We start from the raw sequence: 22,710 nt of genomic DNA, 5'->3' as shown, positions 1-22,710 counted from the left end.
CACTCATATATGGAGTTTAAGAAAGAAAACAAATGAACGAAAGGGAAAAAAAAGAGAAACCAAAAATCAGAGTCTAACTACAGACCAGTTTACTCTGGTAAACATGGCTACCAGAGGTGGGGGGTGGGGGATGGGTGAAATAAGTGAAGGAGATTAACAATACACTTATGATGAGCACTGAGTAATGTATAGAACTGTTGAATCACAGGGCGCCTGGGTGGCTGAGTTGGTTAAGCGTCCAACTTCAGCTGAGGTTGTGATCTCACAGTTCGTGGGTTTGAGCCCTGCATTGGGCTCTGTGCTAGCAGGTCAGAGTTTGGAGCCTGCTTTAGATTTTGTTTCCTTCTCTCTGTGCCCCTTCCCTGCTCTTTTTTTTTTTTTTTTAATTTTTTTTTTAACGTTTATTTATTTTTGAGACAGAGAGAGACACAGCATGAACGGGGGAGGGGCAGAGAGAGAGGGAAACACAGAATCGGAAGCAGGCTCCAGGCTCTGAGCCATCAGCCCAGAGCCCGACGCAGGGCTCGAACTCGCGGACCGCGAGATCGTGACCTGAGCCAAAGTCGGACGCCTAACCGACTGAGCCACCCAGGCGCCCCTGCTCTCTCTCTTAAAAATAAACACACATTAAAAAAATAAAAAAAGAATTGTTGAATCACTATAATACTGTATATTAAGTGTACTGGAATTAAAGTTAATTAATTAAATGATGCTGAAAAAGAAAACATAATTCTTAACCTGGATAATGATATTAGAAAAGAGCTTTCAAAAGTGAAGCCAAAATAAGGAATGGAGAAGAGCTGAGAATGTTTTGTTATGAGACCTGAACTTCTACGTAGGACATAAATCAAAGAATAATTTAGAACACTAATTAGAAAATATTTTGAGCCACAGAAAAACACCTGACAATGTGACAAGAAATTTTGGCTCTAAATTCTTGCTTTGTAAAGAAGGAAATCAATTATCTAAGCTTCTGCCTTAAGTAGGTAGAAAAAGAAAAGCAAATTACATTGAAGGGAGGAATAATAAAAAGTGGAAATAAATGATGACATAAATGGACTAGCAGTAGAGAAAATATACAGAAGTAAATATTGTTTTAAAGATCAATAAAATTGATAAAGTTCTGTACAGTCACCAAAGAAAATGTACATTCTCATCATCCATTTTCATTAACGAACTACATAATGTTAATAACAGATCCTACACACATTAGAATGATAGTAATAGAATATTATAAGTAATCTTAAGGCAGTAAACTTCATATTTTAGATGAAATGGGTCTAAACAGGCAGGGTAAGTACAATATAAAAATATCTCATTATCTACTAAAAAAAATCTTCCCACAAAGAAAATTCCAGTTACCTTCACTGGTGCATTCTGTGCAATATTCAACACATTTATACCAAGCTTACACAAAATCTCAGAAAATATAAGGCCAGCATTCCAAATTCCAAATCCAGCATAAACATTATAAGGACAAATAATAATAAAAACAAGGAAGGAAGAAAGGGAGGGAGGGAGGAAGGAAGACCTTTTTAATGAATATAGATGCAAAATTTGCTAACTAAATACCAGCAAGTAAAATCTACCAGTTTGTAAAAGAATATTATGAGTACATTGGGTTTACCTGAAGAATCCATGATTGCTATAATATTCAATAATCAATCAATGTAATTCACCTTATTTTACTGTTAATGCTGAGGATTAGAAGAAAAAATTTGATAAATATGAAAACCAGTAACAATAAATTAATAATAGAAAGAATAGAAATTCCTTCAAAAGATGAATTGGAATCTACAAAAATCCTACAACTGACATCATACTTAATATTCAAAGACTGACTGCTTTCCCCCAATATTGGGGAAGAATGTCCACTCTCACCCCTCTATGCATCACTGTATTATTTAGCCAATGAAATGAGGGAAGAAAAGAAATATAAGTAGAAAACTATCTTTCTTTGCCGAAGATATACCTGTAACAAACCAAACAAAAATATGGAATTGAGACACTGTCACAAAACTTAGCAATGAGTGAATTTTTCATGGTTACAGTTATAGTACACAAAAATCAACTGTTTTATGAAATACAATGCAATGCAAAATTTGAAAATAGTTCAAAATGTTTAAAGTAACAAGAAATCTGACAATATCCAATAATAAATCTAATAAAAATGTGAAAGTCCCCTAAAACGAAAAACAACAATCATTGCTGGGAGATCTTAAAGGCTCAGCGGATATACATACATACTTATGAATTAGAGGGCTCACTATGTGAAATCTCTCCAATAAATTTACAGATTTAATGTATCAATAAAAATTCCAACAAGTTGCTGATGTTCAAATTCCAACAAGTTGCTGATGTTCTTTTCATGGTTTGTCAACTTGTTTTTTGATTTTTTATTTTTTACATTGTCTATTTGCCATAGTCTCAAATTCACTAATTGTTTCTTCTACAGTATCTACTATGCTACTAATCCCACCTACTATTTTTTTCATTTTAGATCTTATAGTTTTTATGAATATCAGATTTTACTGTTTTTAATCTTTAGAATTCTAATTTGTGTCTTATTTTTAAATTTCATTCATATATCCCCTTAAGATCCTCATGCCTATTTTTTTTCACCTTAATAAACACAAGCGATAGGGGCGCCTGGGTGGCGCAGTCGGTTAAGCGTCCGACTTCAGCCAGGTCACGATCTCGCGGTCCGTGAGTTCGAGCCCCGCGTCGGGCTCTGGGCTGATGGCTCAGGGCCTGGAGCCTGCTTCCGATTCTGTGTCTCCCTCTCTCTCTGACCCTCCCCCGTTCATGCTATGTCTCTCTCTGTCCCAAAAATAAATTAAAAAAACGTTGAAAAAAAAAATAAATAAACACAAGCGATAGAATTATATTCTCTATTTTAATGTTATTTTCAATCCATTATATCATTTGTATTATTTCTAGGTTATTTTTATTGACTGGATTTTTTACTCATCATGGGTAATATTTTCCTGATATTTCCAATAATTTTATGTTTTATTTTATTTACTATATTTATTTATATATTATATTTTATTTACTATGCCTGGGCATAGTAAATGTCATTTCATTGGGTCCTAGATAACTTTGAATTCTTTTAAATATTCTTAAGCAGAGTAGGACCATGATCAGATTTGCATTTTGAAGATGTAAATGTTAATTCCAAGAATAGGGCATGTGGACAAAATTTCACTGAAATAAGAAAGGTCAGTTAGAAAACTTGTAGAAATCTACAAGGAGAAGAATTTTAAAGAGTTTAATCAGTGCCTCACACAGTGCTTAGCAAATGACAATCACTGGATGATTATTTGTTGTGCTGCACTTATTCCTGATCAATACATAGTAGTTAGTTATTTAAATTAACTTTTTTGATTTATAGAGTATTTTATATTGGAAAGCAATTCTATGCTGAAGGAAGCTATCCTGAAGAAGAAGATAGTGAAGTCAGAAATTAAAATGCTTCATATTGATGACTATGGTAAAGTTTTGTGCATGCTATGTTATTTAACAACAATTTTCTATGAATCATAGTTTTACATGTAAATGACTCTCCATCTTTAATATTTTGCTCTTTCTTTAAAAGAACTTCCTTTACAGTTGTCCTTTCCCAAAGATTTTACGGACCGAAACCAGTATGCTCTTCTGTTAATAATGTAAGTATTTCATTTGTTTTTGAAATGAAGGAATATAAAGCTTTTATAATTTTTCATATGCCTCACACGACAGCATTCTGATTAAAAAACAAAAGAAGTCCTATGTGTGTAGTTAACTGGGGCAGCTGTCAGTGGTATGGATTTGTCAAGGACACCACCATTAAATAATATGCAGGGATGTGTAATTTGTTTGTACTTCTTACCTCTGAAATTGAATTCGATGTTACTACTGGGAATAGTGACACATATGGTTTGGTTTATGATATCTGTTTAGCAATTACTCAAGCCCTATGTTCACTTTTTCATTTTGTTTGTTTTCATATATAATATTGGTCTATTGTTTTCCTTCTTTGTGATATTTTTGTCATATCAAAGTTATGCTGGGTTCATAAAAGCCATTTTTTTGTTATTGGAAGACTACTTAATATGAGATGTACTCTCTTGACAAATTTTAAGCACACAGTAAAGTACTGTTAACCATAGGCACAGTGTTGCATAGCACATCTCTAGAACTGACTCATCTTCAATGACTGAAACTTTATACCCACTGAATAGCAACTCCCCATTTCCCCCTCCCCTGGAAAACACCATTCTACTCTCTGCCTCTAGGAATTTGATTATTTTAGATGCCTCATGAGAGTGGAATCATAAAGTATTTGACTTTTTGGCTTATTTCACTTAGGTCCTTAATGTCCTTAAGGTGCATCTATGTTGTCATAGTTAGGACCTATGCTCTTTATCAGTTGCTTATGCAACATTGAGGAAACATTTTCTTCCATTGCTGAAACCACAATGCTTATACTTGTGTCACTCCTGCCAGTTTTCCTTCCTGGCTTCATGGCCAGCAGGAAGCACCCGCCATGCTCAGAAAACCTTTTAGGTTTTTTCCAACTTGGAATTGAATTCATTCATACTTTCTGTGAGATCATACTTTGACATATAGCATTAGGCACAGAGGCCCATAACATGTAATGGTTGATTAAACTGATATAGATGTAGCATTTCATTCTCAAGAGTTATTATTTTCCTTATTAAGAAACCAGCCAGAATATTGCTATGACAATGCTTAAAATGGTCTGTAATTATATCAGAGCCTTAATAGGAAAAGAGAAATGAAAATAACATTACTTGTTGACTACTTAATATAGAGGGTAAGTATTCAGTCTGTGAAATCAAACCTCCTGGCTTCAAGTTCCAGTTTTGTCATGTATTAGCTGTGTCCTTGAGCAAGTTACTTAACCTCATATAAGACTCAGTTTCTCCAAATATAAAACAAGCATTAAAGTACAGCCTACCTGTTATGTCTACTTTTTAGATTAAATGAAATACAACATGTAAAGTGTCATGCACGTATGATTGTTTTAATTGTTTTGATTACAGTTCATTATTTGTATACAGATTGCATTGACTTTATTTAGATTCTTTAATAAATAGAAACAAGTTGTCACTTAATTTTAAGCAGCTAAACACAGAAAATATCATACTTAATATTTTCCCACACTCCAGTATCTATTCCTAATGTTAATGCCTTGACCTCATCTAGTTTGTCATGCCCATCTGGTTCTCCTTTGTCCCTAATAACCAGAAGGCCCTGGAAGTTCTTGGTGGCTTGCTGAGAAGGTTGTTATTTGCTCTTTTATAGGTCTCTTCTCTTTCACTACCTGTTTTCAATCCCTAATTGAATTATATGTGTGATTTATTGAAAATAAACTTTTAAGGCATTAAAATATTTGAAAGGCATTAAATATTTTAAGGCATTAAAATATATGAAAATATTTAAGGCATTAAAATGAAACAAAAAAGAAAAAAATCTTAACCCTGTCTTCTGTCTCAGTCATATCTCCAAAAGGGGCTGTTCTTTTTGTTCACTGTGTGACGGGGATGTGGTTCTCAGGGAAAAGAACCCTACCAGGCATTCTTCTGTGAAGCATGCCTCACTTGTTCACATAGATGTGTAAGGAATTATCCTCGCTTGCCTATTCATTGGCTCCAGAATAATGTCACACATAGGGGGGAAAAAGTAGACAGAAGTTACAGATTCTCTGTGTAGCCTTGAGTCAGAGAAACTAATGGGCTCGTTTTGGTATCCAATATGAGGTTTAGTCTGAGTGACTTTTTGTTTTTAAGAAGAAATTAGTTTGTAAGAGATTAGCACAAGACAATTTTTGTTGTTAAAAAGAGATAATCATTTTTTTTAGAGGCAGGATAGTACAATAAAGTTACTGATTTAAGAGTCAGGTAGCCTGGGTTCAAATCTCAGCTCAAAGATTTACCAATACATTGCTTATGTTTTCTAAGCTTCAGCTTCCTTATAAATAAAAGTTGGAGATGATAACTTGGGATAATTTATAGAGACACGTCACCATAGTGTTTGGTGGAGGATAAACACTTGCATGTAGTGTTTAACAAATTGAAACCACAAACGTAGTTATTTTTGGTACTAGTAATTTTAGTATTTAAAATTATCAGCTTCCACAGATCCACCCCTTCAGACAGTGTCTCTCAGTCTGGGTGCTGCAGGGCCCTGCCTACAGAAAAATGGCAGCACTCAAAGGTTACTAGCCCCCGCCCTGCCTGTGGGTGCTGCAGCCCTGGCAGCGTGAAAGCGGCCCCTACAATAGTCAGCACCATTCCACTGTGTCTCATGCCCCTGAGAGAGGGAAAGATAAAACACACACACCAGTCAAAGACATAGCAGTGGGCCAGAGGCCAACAACTAGTCTGACTGCATGCCCCACCCGCCAACGAAATCTTCTCAGAGGGCAACCAGGGAAAGTGTCCTGCAGTTTGGTGCTAATGTCTTTGGCAAATGCCTGGTCTGACTCAACTCAAGTCCAAGGCATTCCCAGACTGGTCCACTGACACTACAAGGGAGTAAACACTGCCCACAACAAGCAAAGAAAGCTATTGCAGATGACTGGGCTGAAGGAAAGAGCAGCTCAGCCACAACAGCAGGGTTCACACATCACACATAGAAGACCTTGCACCAGGTTCTGGTGAACAGCAGACACTATACAGCAGGACACTAAGACCCTCTTCTTCATACGGACATTACTTGCAAGTGCAGATGTGGCTGTCTCCCTTCACACACAAAAACCTACACATAAAGTTATACAAAATGAGGAGACAGGAATATGTCCCAAATAAAAGAATAAGAAAAAAATTACAGCAAGAGACCAAAGCAAAATGGAGATAAGTAATACGTCTCATAGAGAATTTAAAGTAATGATGATAAAGATACTCATCAGACTTGAGAAAAGAGTAGAGAACATTAGTGGGACACTTAATGAGGTAAAAAAAAAAAAGAACCGATTATGGATAAGGAATACACTAAACTAATTTAAAAATATGCTAGATGTAATAAATAGTAGACTAGATGAAGCAGGATTGGATCAGTGACCTGAAGGACAGAGTAATAGAAAGTAACCAAGCTGAGCAGATGAGTGTGTGTGTGTATTTTTTTTTTCAAGAATGAAACTAGACTTAGAGAACTCAACAACACCATCAAATGTAATAATATTTGCTTTATATGGATCACAGAAGGAGAAGAGAAAGAAAAGGAGACAGAAAATTTCAAGAAATAATAGCTGTAAACCTCCCAAATCTGGAGAAACAGAAATCCAGATCTACTAGGCACAGAGATCCCCCCAAAAAATCAACCCAAGAAGTCCACACCCAGATACATAGTAATTAAGTTGGGAAAAGTAGTGATAGAGAATTTTAAAAGCAGCAAAAGAAAAGATAGCAGTTACATAAAAAGGAAACATCAAAAGGCTGATAGCTGATTTTTTAGTAGAAATCTGGCAAGCCAAAGGGAGTGGCATGATGTATTCCAAGTGCGGAAAGAGAAAAATCTGCAGCCAAGAATATTCTATCCAGCAAGAAAGGAATAGGAGAGAGAAAGAGTTTTCCAAACGAAAGTTAAAGGAATTCATGACCACTAAACCAGTCCTACAAGAAATGTTATAAGGGACTCATTGAGTGGAAACGAAAGACCATGAGCTAGAGTAAGGAAAGTAGGAAGCACAAAAGCAGTAAAAATAAGTATATTTATAAAAATAAGTCAAGGAACTCAAAGGGATGAGGATAAAAGGATGTAAAGTATGATACCATACACCTAAAATGTGCTCAGTGTAGACAGCTACATACAGAGATGTTATATACAAATCAAATGGTAACCACAGATAAAAAACCTGTGATATGCCAAAAAAATAGAGAAAGGAATCCAAGTATATCACTAAAGAAAACCGAGTTATCATGAGAGAAGAAAGCAAGGGAAGAAAGGAACAGAGAACTATAAATAACCATAAAAAATAATAATAATAGATACCTTCCTATCAGTAATTATGTTGAATGTAAATGGATTAAATGCTCCAATCAAAAGACAGAGGGTGAAAAATGAATGAAATAACGAGACCTATCTATATTCTGCATACAAGAGACTCATCAGACCTAAAGATACATGCAAGTTGAGAGTGAGGGGATGGGGAAGCATTTGTCATGCAAATGGATGTGAATAGAAAGGGTAGCAATACTTGTATTGGACAAATAGACTTTAAAACAAAGACTAGCAGAAGAGAAGAGCACTATATTATCATTCAGGGGACAACCCAACAAGAGGATATAACAATTACAACTATTTATGTACTGAGGGGTGCCTGAGGTCTCAGTGAGTTAAGTCACTCTTGATTGGGCTTAGGTCATGATCTCACTATTGTGAGACACTGTGGAGCCTGCTTAAAATTCTTTCCCACACTCTGCCCCTCCCCTGCTTGCACATTTACTCTTTCTCTCATAAAATTTATAAACAAATAAATGTGCATCCAATATGGGAGCACCCAAACACAGCAGTTAATAACAAACATAAAGGAAGTAATCAAAAGTGATACAATAGTAGCAGACTTTAACACCCCACTTACATCAATGGACAGATCATCCAAACAGAGTATCAACAAGGAAACACTGGCTTTGAATGACACATTGGATCAGATAAATCTAATAGATACATTCAGAACATTCCATCCTAAAAAAGCAGAATATACATTCAAGTGCACATGGAATGTTCTCCAGAACAGATAGTAGGCCACAAAATAAGTCTGAACAGATTCAAACAGATTGAAGTCATACCATGTTTCTTTTCTGACCACATATCTATGAAACTATAAATCAACCCCAAGAAAAATTCTTGAAAGAACACAAATACATTGATGTTAAATAAGATGCTACCAAGAAATCAAAGAAAAACATACATGGAGACAAATAAAAAAGAAAACACAAGGATCCAAAATCTTGGGATACAGAGAAAGTCCCTCAAAATACAAGAAAAATATTAAACAACCTAACCTTACACCTAAAGGAGCTAGAAAAAGAACAAACAAAACCCCAAACCAGTAGAAGGAAGGAACTCAGGTTAGAACAGATCAATGAAACTAGGAGCTGATTCCTTGAAAAGACCAAACAATTCTGAAGCACATTTAGCCATATTCATTAAAAAAGAGAGAGACTTAAATAAACAAAACCAGAAAGTAAGGAGGATAAATTACAACTGATACCACAGAAATACAGAGGATTATAAGAATATTATGAAGAATTACATGGCAACAAATTGGACAACCTAGAAGAAATGGGCACATTCCTAGAAACATATAACCTAAACCAAAACTGAAGCAGAAAGCAAGAGAAATTTGAACAGACCAATTACTACCAATGAAATTGAATCAGTAATTAAAGAATTCTCAGCAAACAAAAATCCAAGATCAGATGGATTAGCAGGGGAATTCTACTAAACATTTAAGGAACAGTTAATACCTTTTCTCTTCAAATTATTCCAAAATAAAAGAGGAAGGAAAACTTACAGACTTATTCTATGAGGCCTGCATTACCCTGATACCAAAACCAGATAAAATAAAGAGAGAGGAAGAGAGAGAGCAAGAGAGAACTACAGGCCAATATCTGTGATGAAAACAGATGCAAAAATCTGCAACAAAATACCAGCAAATTGAATCTAACAATATATTAAAGAAGTCATTCATCAAAATCAAATGGGATTTATTCCCAGGATGCAAGAGTGGTTCAACATTTGCAAATCCATCAATATGATACATCACATCAATAAGACAAAGGATAAAAACCATATGATCATTTTAATAGATGCAGAAAAAGACATTTGGCAAAGTAAACCATCCATTAATGATACTAACCCTCAGAAAAATAGGTTTAGAGGAAATCTACCTCAACATAATAAAGGCCATATATGAAATACTCACAGCTAACATTATGGTCAATGGTGAAAAACTGAGACCTTTCTCCCTAAAATCAGGAACAAGACAAGGATGTCCACTCTTTCCACTTTTATTCAACATAGTACTGAAAATCCTAGTCATAGTAATCAGACAAGAGAAACCAATAAAAAGCATCCAATTTGGTAAAGAAGTAAAACTTTCAGTATTTGCAATGACATGGTATTATATATAGAAACCCAAAAGACTCCACTAAAAATTACTAGAACTGATAAATGAATTCAGTGAGGTTGCTAAATACAAAATCAATGTACAGAAATCAGTTCCATTTCTATACACTAATAATGAAGCAAAAGAATTAGAAATTTAAAAAAGCATTCCTAATTACAATTACACCAAAAATAATAAAATCCTTAGGAAAAACTTAAATCAAGAAAGTGAAAGAGCTGTGCTCTGAAAAATATAAAACATTGGTGTCAGAAATAGAAGAAAACACAAATAGAAAGATATTCCATGCTCATGGATTAAAAGAACAAATATTGTTAAAATATCTTTACTACCCAAAGCAGTCTATGGATTTAATGAAATCTCCATTGAAATACCATTAGTATTTTTCACAAAACTAGAATGAATAATCCTAAAACTTGTTTGGAACTACAAAAGACCATGAATAACCAAAACAGTCTTGAAAAAGCAAAGCAAAGCTGGAGGCATCACAATTCCAGACCTCAAGTTATATTACAAAGTTGTAGTAATAAAAACAGTATGGTAATGGCACAAAAGACTGATCAATGGCATAGAAAACACACAAATAAACACACACCTATATGGTCAATTAATCTTCAACAAAGCAGGAAAGAATATCCAAAGGGAAAAAGACAGTCTCTTCAACAAACGGTATTGGGAAACTGGACAGCTTACATGCAAAAGAATGAAACCAGACCATTTTCTTACACCATACACAAAAAGAAACTCAAAATGGATTAAGGGCCTAAATGTGAGACACAAAACCATAAAAATCCTAGAAGAGAACACACACAGGAAGTAACTTTTACATAGGCCATAGCAACATTTTTCTAGATACGTTTCCTAAAGTAAGGGAAATAAAAGCAAAAATAAATTATTGGGACTATATCAAAATAAAAAGCTCTGCACAGCAAAGGAAAAAAATCAACAAAACCAAAAATTAACCTATGGAATGGGAGAAGATATTTGCAAACGACATATCTGATAAGGGGTGAGTATCCAAAGTATATAAAGAACTGATACAACTCAGCAGTCAGCAAACAAATAATCCAATTAAAAATGGGCAGAAGACATGAGCAGACATCCAAAGAAGACATACAGATGCCCAACAGACACATGAAAAGCTGTTCAACATCACTCATCACCAGGGGAATGCAAATCAAAACCATAATGAGGTAACACTTCACTCCTATCAGAATGGCTAAAATCAACAACATAAGAAGCAACAGGTGTTGGCAAGGATTTAGAGAAAATGAAATCCTCACACACAGTTGGTAGGAATGCAAATTGGTGCAGCTACCGTGGAAAGCAGTATGGAGGTTCCTCCAAAAACTAAAATAGAGCTACTCTATGATCCAGTACTGAGTTTTTACCCAAAGAATATAAAAAAATAATTTGAAAGGCAATATGCACCCCTATGTTTACTGCAGCATCATTTATGATAGCCAAATTATGGAAGCAGCTCAAGTTCCATCAACAGATGAATGAATAAATAAGATGTGTATATATATGTGTGTGTGTACACACACACACACACACACACACACACAGTGAAATATTATTCAGCCATAAAAAGAATGAAATACTGCCATTTGTAACAACATGGATGGAACTAGAGAGGGCAATGCTAAGTGAAATAAGTTGATCAGAGAAGAACAAATACCATATGATTTCAATCACATGTGAAATGTAAGAAACAAAAAGGGAAAAGTAGACAAACCAAGAACCACACTCTTAACTATTTATACTTACAATTACTTATACTTATTGAACAGACGGGTAGTTACCAGAGGGGAGGTGAGTGGGAGGATGGGTGAAATAGATGATAGGAACTAAAGAATACACTTAGCACAATAAGCACTGAGATATGAAATTGTTCAATCATTATATTATATACCTAAAATATAACACTGTATGTTAACTGTACTAGAATTAAAATGAAAAACTTAAAAAATAAAAATGTCAAAGATCATGAAAAAATTATGGAGGAGAAAGATGATCCAGTAGGCATTATGGTCTTTGAAAGCTATTTGATTTTACACATATCATACAATTAAAAATATACTTTCAGAAAATATTTTTTAATTATCAGTAGAATTATGTAATATGTAATTCAGCACCCATGAAATTATTTAATAGACATTCATTACAAAAGCAGGTAAAATAATGTAGTCAGGCCTACAGAATTTGCTAATTTTTGGTTGATACAGGGAAAAATGAAAGTATTTTTTTTTAAGTTTTATTTCTTTATTTTGAGAGAGAGAGAGAGAGAGAGAGAACATGAGTGGGGGAGGAGCAGAGAGAGATTGGGAGAGAGAGAATTACAAGCAGCCTCTTCACTGTCAGAACAGAGCCCAATGTGGGGCTCAAACTCAAGAACCATGAGATTGGGGCACCTGGGTGGCTCAGTCGGTTAAACGTCCGACTTTGGCTCAGGTGATGATCTCACAGTTCCTGGGTTCGTGCCCCATGTTAGGCTCTGTGCTGACAGCTCAGAGCCTGGAGCCTACTTCAAATTCTGTGTCTCCCTCTCTCTTTGCCCCTCCCCCGCTTGCACTATCTCTTTGTCTCTCAAAAATAAACAAACATTAAGAACCATGAGATCATGACCTGAGCTGAAACCAAGAGTCAGATGCCTAACCAACTGAACCACCCAGGTGCCTTGAAAGTATTTTTTAAGTTTATTTATTTATTTTGAGACAGAGAGAGTGATTGGGGGAGAGGGAGAGAGAGGGAAAGAAAGGATCCCAACCAGGCTTCACACTGGGCGTGGAGCCTGACACGGGCTCTGTCTCACAACTGTAAGATCACGCCCTTAGCCCAAATCAAGAAATGGATACTTAACCAACTGAGCCATCCCTGAGCCCCTAAATGAAAGTATTTTTATTTATATATGCTGATTATACTAAATGTTAATTTACTTCATCCAAACTGCTTGTTTTTCAGAGGTAAATTCCCAGAACTTTTACAGAATAGGACTTACTAAACCAACCCAGGATTTTTCTTTTTTGATGTCATTTTAAAAAGTGGTATAGTGTTTTAAGCTGATCATTTCTAAAATATTTATGCTTGGAAACCTACATGGGTGAGAGTGGCTTAAGCGGTTTTTAAGTGTTTTGCCGGTTGCTTATAATTTAAAGGCATATCTTTTTTCTTAAGATTAAAGTATCTGCAGTGACAAGTAGAGTCCCCACTGTAAAAAAAAAATAATAAATATTTATTTTTTTTACCTAAATGGACGATTAGATAGTGAGGAATAATAAAGTGACTATTATTTAAATGACGCTAAGATATGATTTGGTGATTTTGGTGTCACTACTTTTTTGCTTTTTTGTATAGTGTATCTAGCACTTAACAGACTGTAAGTCATTTCTTCACCTGTACAGATGGAATTACATCCAGGAAATTCTAAGATGACTGCATTAGTTGGAGACAGGCTGCAGCAAATACCAGAGTAGCTGGAAGGAAGACTGGCCTTGAAGAAAGTAGACTCTGACAGTTTGGAATTCCCTTTCTACCAAATCTTCATTATGGAACCTCAGAAGAAATGGTCCTCTGAGGATCTCTGTATGGCCAGATTTTCTGAAACCCAAACCTAATTTCATGATATAGGAAGTAAAAGTGAATCAATGGTAACAGTATATTTTACTGTAATAGAAAAGCTAAGAAGCATTACCACTACAGATAAATCTCATGACCTCCATTTACAGTGGTCTCTATGGAGTCATGACCACCCTTCTCTTTCCTATTCTGTATTCTCCTTTTGGATACCTAATTATCTTTCTCCTGTCTTTCTATTTAACATTATAGGGAGCCCTTAAGAACCCAGTGTCTATATTCATCTTTATAACTATACTATATACATGTATATCCATTTCAGCATTTATCATCTTGAATTTTTTTTTTAGTATTCTTATTTTCTACTCATATATACATAATTTAGTGTAACACATTTACATGCTGCTTTATGTGCAAAAAACTACGCCAGTGGCTGTGGGAAGATAAAAAGATCACAAGCATCTTGAAATACATAATCCTTTTTTAGATTTGTTAAATGTGTCTCCATAATGCCTGGCACATATAGAAGAATCCTAAAAAACTTACTAATCTGTCATTCTTTTAATAGTGCAAAACTAAGGATTGAGATAGCCTACAGTTATAAATGTTTATTTTATACATAAATAAATATGAACTTAAATGCCTAGACCCTGGTAGGAAGCAATCCAGATAGATGTACTCTTATTAAAGATGAAAGGTTGTTTGTTTGCAGTATCCATGAAGATAAGCAGTATGGATCTGGAGAGTTTCGTTCAGTGCCAAGAAATCACTATTCCTTTCCATTTTCTACTCTTTCATGTTCAACTTATCCATGCTACACTTGACAAAGGTCTAACTCTGGGAGGCAGTGTCTGTGAAACAAATTACATTAATTTCCAGAATGCCTCTATGACTTTGTTTCTTCCTCCATCCATTTTCCTTCAAATTCTAATAAATTTATGGCCATGCATCAAGTCTTATGTTCCTGAAGGTTTCTTTCACCCTCCTTATCCAGCCGTCTGTAACTTATTACAATTCCAAATCTGTGTTTCCTCCTACAGCCACAGCTTTCTGTCCAAAGTCTCTCCATATATCTTGAATCATATCAATCATATGGTCACTTTTCTAGTTTACTCTAATTTTTGTCAGGATGTCTTTACACACTATTTAGGAAATTTCTGACTCTCACTAGATTTTGGACCAAGGTTTCTGGAGGAAGATCCACAGTCTAGAAGTGAATATTGAGAGAAATAATTCATAGAATGGTTTATGGAATATTTAAACAATTTAAGAAAACATAAAAAAATCTTTACACATGCCATATGCCTCCTAGTGTTTAGCTTTTGGAGTAAGAGTCACTCCACAAAAACATATTGAGTGAATAAATGGATGATGTCCAGAAAGCAAATGACATGATCACTATTAGTTTTCACACTAAGCCATTCTAACTAGAAAGCATGATTCATTTTTATCTAGAGTTTCATCAATCAGTGTTATGCATATCAGAGCACTGCAACATGGTCATCTAGATGGAAGTGAGCTGTTTGTCAGCTCTGTTCTGTATAATTATTCCATTAAATAGCAGGATATAATTAAGTGATACAGATGTAGTGAGTGAAATTATATAGCCATGCATGTCCCACAATCAAGATAACATCATTGCTTTTTTCATAAACACACTTTCAACAAACAATGGATATTGTTTATAATTTTGAATAATATGCTCATGGGACCACAGTGTCTTGCCTTGATCTTTGAACCAATGGGGTTGTCCAAGAGCTCCCACTCTTTCTGAAGCCCCATAGAGGCAGACACCATGTCTGGATGAGTCAGTTCTTTTTCCTTTTCTTTAATTTTCTTTTCTTTCTTTTTAAGTTTATTTGAGGGAGGGAGAGAGAGAACATGCATGAACAGGGGAAGGGGCAGAGAGAGAGGCAGAACAAGAATACCAATTCCACTGACAGTGTGAAGCCTGACACAGGGTTCCATCTCACTAACGAACCATGAGATCATGACCTGAGCTGAAATCAAGAGCTGGACATTTAACCAACTGAGCCACCTAGGCGCCCCTGGATGAGTCAATTTAATCTGCTACACTGCTCTCTACCTACACTTCCTTTTCTGTACTTTATTGTTCTATCTGCTCTAAGTTGCTTTTCCACTCTGATGCTAGAGTGAACTTTGTGTGATCCATATCTGGAAATGTGGCACTCTACCCCTAGTAGAGATTCAGTCTCTGGATATTTAAAAACAAACAAGCAAACAAAAACAACCAAACAACAAAAAAACTATTTTATTCTGCAAGATAGGAGCTTCCCAATCATTCCTCTGTGTTTTTTACAGTCTTCCAGTACCTTGATTTTTTTTAAACAACTGGAAAAGTTCTCCTTAACATTTTAAGATGTATTTCCTCATATTCTGTGCTCACCTCTGTTGTACCATGTAACCACAACAGATTACAATATTTTATTTGCTCTCTATTAACTGTAAACTCCTTGTTTATAAGAACTCCTTTTGTATGGTTTTGTCTTAACATAGTGACGGGCTTTATCTGTGTTCAGGAAATACTGAATGAATGAATGAATGAATAAATGAATGAATGACCAAACAAATCAGTCAACCCTGAGTTAGTCATTAGGAATGAATTCAGCCAAGATAGGGAAAAAGGGAGAAATAAATTATTTGAGAGTTTATAATGTGTTTAAATTCAGCCTTTGAATGAGTCAATTTCTTTGCAGTGTAGTTTCCCCCTCAGAAAAATGTGAGGTCCATTTCTCATTTCTCTAATAGTCTTTCTGGAAAATGCTTAATAATGACTGATTTTCATGTTATCTTTTCACTGTTTCTCTTTTATTTTTGATTATTGAGCTTCTTAAATTAGTAAGATTATTTATTGGATAAAGGACATCATTTTAAGGATGTATAGATACCACCTTTAAAGCTTACTGAAACCATGAAAGATAAATATCATTGTCTTCATTTTAACACAAGGAAACTGTGACTAAAATATATCATGTATATTATCTCTAACATCAGGAGCAGGACAAAATTAGGGTTTGAACTTAAGTTTTATTTATTTCTTTTTTGGATCAATAATCTCTTTTTATTACTCAATTCTTCCTGGGTACATAGTCCATTGCATATTTGATTTTGGAAAATTATCAAAACTGCTGACCAGAATTAGAGACTTTACTACAACCAAATTCTTAGGACCTTTTTTGTTGTTGTTGTTGTTGTCCCCACTTAGATGTATAATAATCTCTAGATTGTAACCTTTTCCAACAGGACCATGTTAATGATTATAGGAATCATGATTAAGTTCCTAGATATTCCACATGAGAGATCAAATTCTCACCTAGACTATTTAATAAAATTCCAAATTCTAATAAAATTGTTCACTTTCTGAAAAGTGTTTATAACCACCAATTTTTCTGTGGACTCATATACTTTTGAATGGGTAAGACAGCCAGGAGTAAGTTTGTTTGGTTTCCCAAGAGTAAATGCACATCTATTCCACAAGTTCTCTAACATCTTTTGATCTCACACTTGTTCATGCCAAATACAGACCTACTTCATTATCAAGTTCTTGCGAAACTAACACATATTGATTGCATATGGATGACAGAGTCAGTATTCGCCTCAAAGAGGGATTATTTATAAGGGGCAAAGCTTAAATTGTAAGTTTCTGATTTTTCTCATTTTTAAAGATTTCCCACATTTAAATGGATAGAAAATTCTCCCACTCTTTAATGCAGATGAAATGATTAGGAAAAGACAGTGGCATTTAATCCAGGTAATGGAAGGGGAAAGGGTGATCATCACTTTCCATATTTTTTATGAACAAATTGGACCTTGTTCTTTCATAATCTATAGATAATGCATCTTAAATGTCATCATTAATTTCTGTATTATTTACAAGTGTACAAACTCAAAATTGATATCTTGAGAAGGTTCCACAGGGGGGAAAAATTCTAAGTTTACAGAAAATGTGTATATACTGCAGCAGTTATCAGATTATCTTTTATGATTCTTTTAAATTGACAGATTTTTCTCCATATAAATACATAAAAATCACTTCTATGACTTTTTTATTGTAACCATTTTAGCTCTCTTCTCTTAATACAGATATTGATGATTTCATATGAATGACATGAATTATAGTTTCGTATGAACAATATTGATTACTAGTACCAATGAAAACATACAAGTATATTGTATATTTAAAGGTATAGCTCCTAAACACTTTTCATAAAAAAATATTTGATAATTTACTGTTTCTAAAGTTTTGATGGTCATACACTGGGTCATAAATGTAAGAATATACCTATATTTAAATCATTCTCTTTTTCTGGTTTAATAGTTTATTTTTTTCTAAAATCCACAATAGAAGAAAATATTAAGTATGTTACTAGTTTAACATGTATTTGAAAATTTAAATCAAAGATGCTGAGAAACTTTCTCCTTTGACAATCTAACAAAACCCCGAGTACATCAATGACATGTTATTTGAGGGTTCTCAAATCTTCCTTTTTGCCTTAAATATAAAAACATTCATATAAGACTATACAGCATACAGGCAAAGCAGAATTAAGGAGTATCAATGAGGATTAGAAGCTCTGCCAGAAGCAAAGACTTTTCTTTTATGACATCACATGTATATTACTAAGAAACAAGTATTATACAAAATCACATGCTAACATTTACAGAATATCTAGGAGAAATGAGACTGGGGAAGAAATTCAAAACTATTAAACTTTTGTAAACAAAACCACAATTCAGACGTTAAGATTCCTAGTAAAATTCTTGTAGGGTTAAATCAAATAGCATTTTTAATCTAGAGTTACTCCATTTTATTCAACCTGGAAATGGGCACTTCCTCTTTGAGAGCATTCTCTTTCAGCCATTTTTCATTGTACCATTTTTATAAAAATTACAAACCAAATCTAGGTGTGCCCTGTTTCATTCACTATTTATTCTATTCCCTGTTTTTGCAACATCTATAATCAGAACTCTCAGTTGTCATCAAATAGCCTAATGCAGAGGGACCCAGTGATTTCGAGAGCTACTATGCCATCCATAACATGCCCTTAATCAAGGTGCTTCTACTGAGTTTCACATTTTTTCTTGAAGTCTTAATATATTGCGAGGGCTTTCCCTTTCATCTTAAGAAAGTGTGTTTCTGACTACCTGCAAATATTAATGTCTTTGGAAAAGCTGTGCAGAAACCACAGTGATGTCTATGTCGCCATCATTTCCCTTTTAATCCATCACATGAAATATAGCATATCAACTGAACACACGTCGAACAGAACCTACTGCATCTTTAAGAATTAAAGCATAAGGGGTGCCTGGGTGGCTCAGTCAGTTAAGCGTCCAACTCTTGGTTTCAGCTCAGGTCATGATCTCACGGTTCCTGAGTTTGAGCACCACATCAGGCTCTGTGCTGGTGGTGTGGAACCTTCTTTTTTTTTTTTTTTTTTTTTTTTTTGGTGTGGAACCTTCTTGAGATTCTGTTTCTCCCTCTCTCTCTGCCCTTCCCCTGCTGTGCTTTCTCTCAAAATAAATTAATTTAAAAAAGAATTAAAAGTATAAAAAGATATGTATACATATATATAATACACATATAGCTTCATATGTGTGGATATTCTTGTAAAAAATCATCTGTGTATCATGCAGTTTACAATGCTTATACATTATTTTATTTTGTCCAATGAATATAATAGGGCAGATGTTATAATCAGAAGTGGTAGGTAATGTGTTACATGTTAGACATATACTAAAAGGTGAACACTTAGCCAAAAGGTACATTTTCAGACTTTTACTACTTTTCCCTAAAATTTCTAAGATAAAAACCTTCAAAAGATATGGTATAAATTTGGGAAAAGGCCCAGAGTCAGAACTTGGAAAAAAAAAGGCCTTTATTTTATTTATTTTTTAAATGTTTATCTATCTTTGAGACAGAGAGAGACAGAACATGAGCAGGGGAGGGGCAGAGAGAGAGGGAGACAAAGAATCCGAAGCAGGCTCCAGGCTCTGAGCTGTCAGCCCAGAGCCTGACGTGGGGCTCAAACTCACAAACCACAAGATCATGACCTGAGCCGAAGTTGGATGCTTAACTGACTCAGCCACCCAGGCACCTCAAGGCTTTTAAAACCTTAAATTCTTAATTCTCTTTCAGCTAAGAATTCCAAATTCCTTTTGAGAATGTAATTGCTCATATGCCAAAGATAGTGAAGTGGGCCTACTGTATAAGACATTTACCTAACAGTTATATAAAATAAAGAATGAGGTTGATTCTCCTCTGAGTGATCCATTTATGCAATGTGCTAAACTTTCTTTTGACTGTGACCCTCTCTAAAGAGGTCCAAGGAACGGGATCAAATGCTGTTTTACCTCAGTGATGATACAGGCATTCCTAGTAATTGAAACTAAAGATCAGCAAATTCCTTCCTTTCTACCTCCTCACCCATTTGTTAGAAATTATCCCAAATGGAAACTGGCCAATGGATACGAATTAATGTACTAAGACTTTGACAGCAGAGATGATTAGGAGATTGGAACTTGCTCTCATTTTATTGCACAATTTCTATCTGTGAGATATCCCTGAGGCCCTTTTCCATTGGTTCTCTTCCAATATTTTCATGTGCTTAGATGTTTATCCTGAGGTTAATTTTGTGTGGATAATACTAACAGTCCATTTTTGAGTTTTATAGCTGGTTCATTAATATCCATGCTGTTCAGTGTTTCATCCTGCATTCTGATAAGTTTTTCATTTTTCAGCTTCCTACAACAATAGAAATAACTTGATTTAATGAACTGGATTCTGCTTTTTCTTCATTGCACTAATGATAATCATTATGCAATTTTTGTATCATGCTAAGGATATAATCTGTGGCTTTTAATCAAGAGAAACCAAAGAACAAAATATGATTAAATTCCTTTCAAAGCAAGGAAGAATACCTTTAATAGAAATTGAACCTGATATGAGAAAGGCTACTTATTAAAAATTAGGAAGAGGGCACTGATAGCATGGAGCCTGCTTGGGATTCTCTTTCTCTGTCCCTCCCCCATTTGTGCATGCTTGCTCTCTCTCTCTCTCTCAAAACAAACAAAGAAACAAACCTTAAAAAACAGGAAGTGGGAGAAAGGAGTAGCAGGGTAGTGGAAGGATGAAAAAACAGATCCCATTTTACTAACACAAAATACCCTCCCAAATTCAAGATCCAAATTCTGATCAAGAAAAAGTATTACTTATCTCAACAGCTTTTTCAATATAAAGAAAACTTACTGAAAAAAAATAATGCCTTAAAAATAAAAAAGACCTAATTTCTATGGCATACATTTTATAATCGAGAAAAGCATACCAGGGTAAGATTTTTCTGTTTTTATCTAATTTTATTTATTTTTTATTTTTGGTGCTAGAAAAATTATACATCTGTGGAAGCAAAAGAAAGAACTTACACATACAGGGATGCACATAGTACAAACACAAATAGCCATGTGTGGAAAGTAACCAAATAGACAGACAGACACACACACACACACACACACACACACACGTCTACATATACACATCTTTCATTCTAATTAACTGAAAGACCCACCCACTGTGAAAAGCAGAACTTTTGTTTGTTTTTATGTTTACTTATTTTGAGAAAGAGTGAGAACATGAGCAAGAGAGGGGCAAAGAGAGATTGAGAATCCCAAGGGGGCTCCTCACTGCCAGTACAGAGCCCAATGCAAGGCTTTATCTCACCAACCTGCAGATCCTGACCTGAGCAGAAATCAAGAGCTGGACGCTTAACTGACCAAGCCACCCAGGTGCCCCCAAAGTAGAACATTTTTAATGCAACTGAATTTGTTCCTTAGACTAAGCAAAATAAGAAAAACTTGACTATTGTTAAACAAAGGCTCAGCAATTATCAATGCAGAATTGCCTAGGGAATCACCAGATATGGCAGCTCAGCTTCCAAGAGGGAAACAGAAAATGAAAAGGTCAAGTCCTATAGCATTGGACAGAACTGGGTTAATTAATATTTAGTATCTATCAAGAACCAGACACTGTGCTATGTTTGCATATATTTTTTTTTTCTCATTTAATCCTTGCCATTATTTTACTAGGGAGACAGTCTTATTATCATCCTCTACACCAAAGATAAGCAAACTTAGGGACTTAGGCATAGGGAAGGGAAGTAATTTGTCTAAAGCCACTGGACCTGGGCTCAACTCACTTTGGTTTTACCATCATACCACCCTGTGCTCTTTCCAGGATGGAACTCCCACATCCCTGCAATCCCTAATTCCAGTGGATTGATGCAGGTAGTTTTTCTAAAAGGTTTAATGTGAACAGGATCTATGAATGCAAGTATATGAACACAAGTGTTGAAGAGTAATACAATTTGAGTATTTGGTTGATAAGCCTAATTTTGTATGTATTCTCAACTAGGCTTTATCATTACTACCACCAGAAACACCGGCTTTGCCAGTGTAAGAAAGGGTCTAAGTAGAGGCCTAAATAACCTGGACCATATCATGGGGTGCCTGGGTGGCTCAGTTGGTTAAGCATCCGACTCAGGTCATGATCTTGTGGTTCATGAGTTCGAGCTCCACATTGGGCTCTCTGCTGTCAGCATGACAGCAGAACTAGTTATGATATTCAGCCAAAATTGTATTATAAACAAACCACAGATCAGAAATTTACAGATATTAATAATACTCCTAATGGAAGAAGAGGGGCATGTGGACAAGAAACAGTTCTCTGACAGGCAAAAATAATAATTCTCATATGATATAGTAAATATACAACAAAACTCATCCTGCCATTCTGCATGTAGGACAATCCATCCATGAGAAGAAATCTAAGGATCATAAAATAAGAAACAGAAGGAATCGGCCAAGAGGCCTTTAGCCCACATACATATGTATGTATGTATTGCTTCAAAGAGGTCAAACTTCATATATGTTACAACTAAATCATCCCTAACTATAAACTTCTATTTAGTAAAATTCATATTAAGGCA

At 34.9% G+C, this 22,710-nt stretch overlaps 1 protein-coding gene across 1 annotated transcript in view; it reads left to right on the top strand.

The window, feature by feature from the left end:
* Window positions 1-22,710, top strand: part of DPP10 (dipeptidyl peptidase like 10) — a 640,702-nt gene that overhangs the window by 593,970 nt on the left and 24,022 nt on the right. The window contains exons 18-19 of the mRNA XM_042948503.1: window positions 3,395-3,493; window positions 3,599-3,668. Coding sequence (XP_042804437.1) covers window positions 3,395-3,493; window positions 3,599-3,668 — 169 coding nt within the window. The remainder of the gene's footprint in view (window positions 1-3,394; window positions 3,494-3,598; window positions 3,669-22,710) is intronic.

The sequence above is a fragment of the Panthera leo genome, chromosome C1, assembly GCF_018350215.1.
Source record: "Panthera leo isolate Ple1 chromosome C1, P.leo_Ple1_pat1.1, whole genome shotgun sequence".
NCBI classification, from domain to species: Eukaryota; Metazoa; Chordata; class Mammalia; order Carnivora; family Felidae; genus Panthera; species Panthera leo.
Note: the sequence above shows the minus strand (reverse complement) of the source record. Positions and strands in the feature narration are given on the sequence as shown.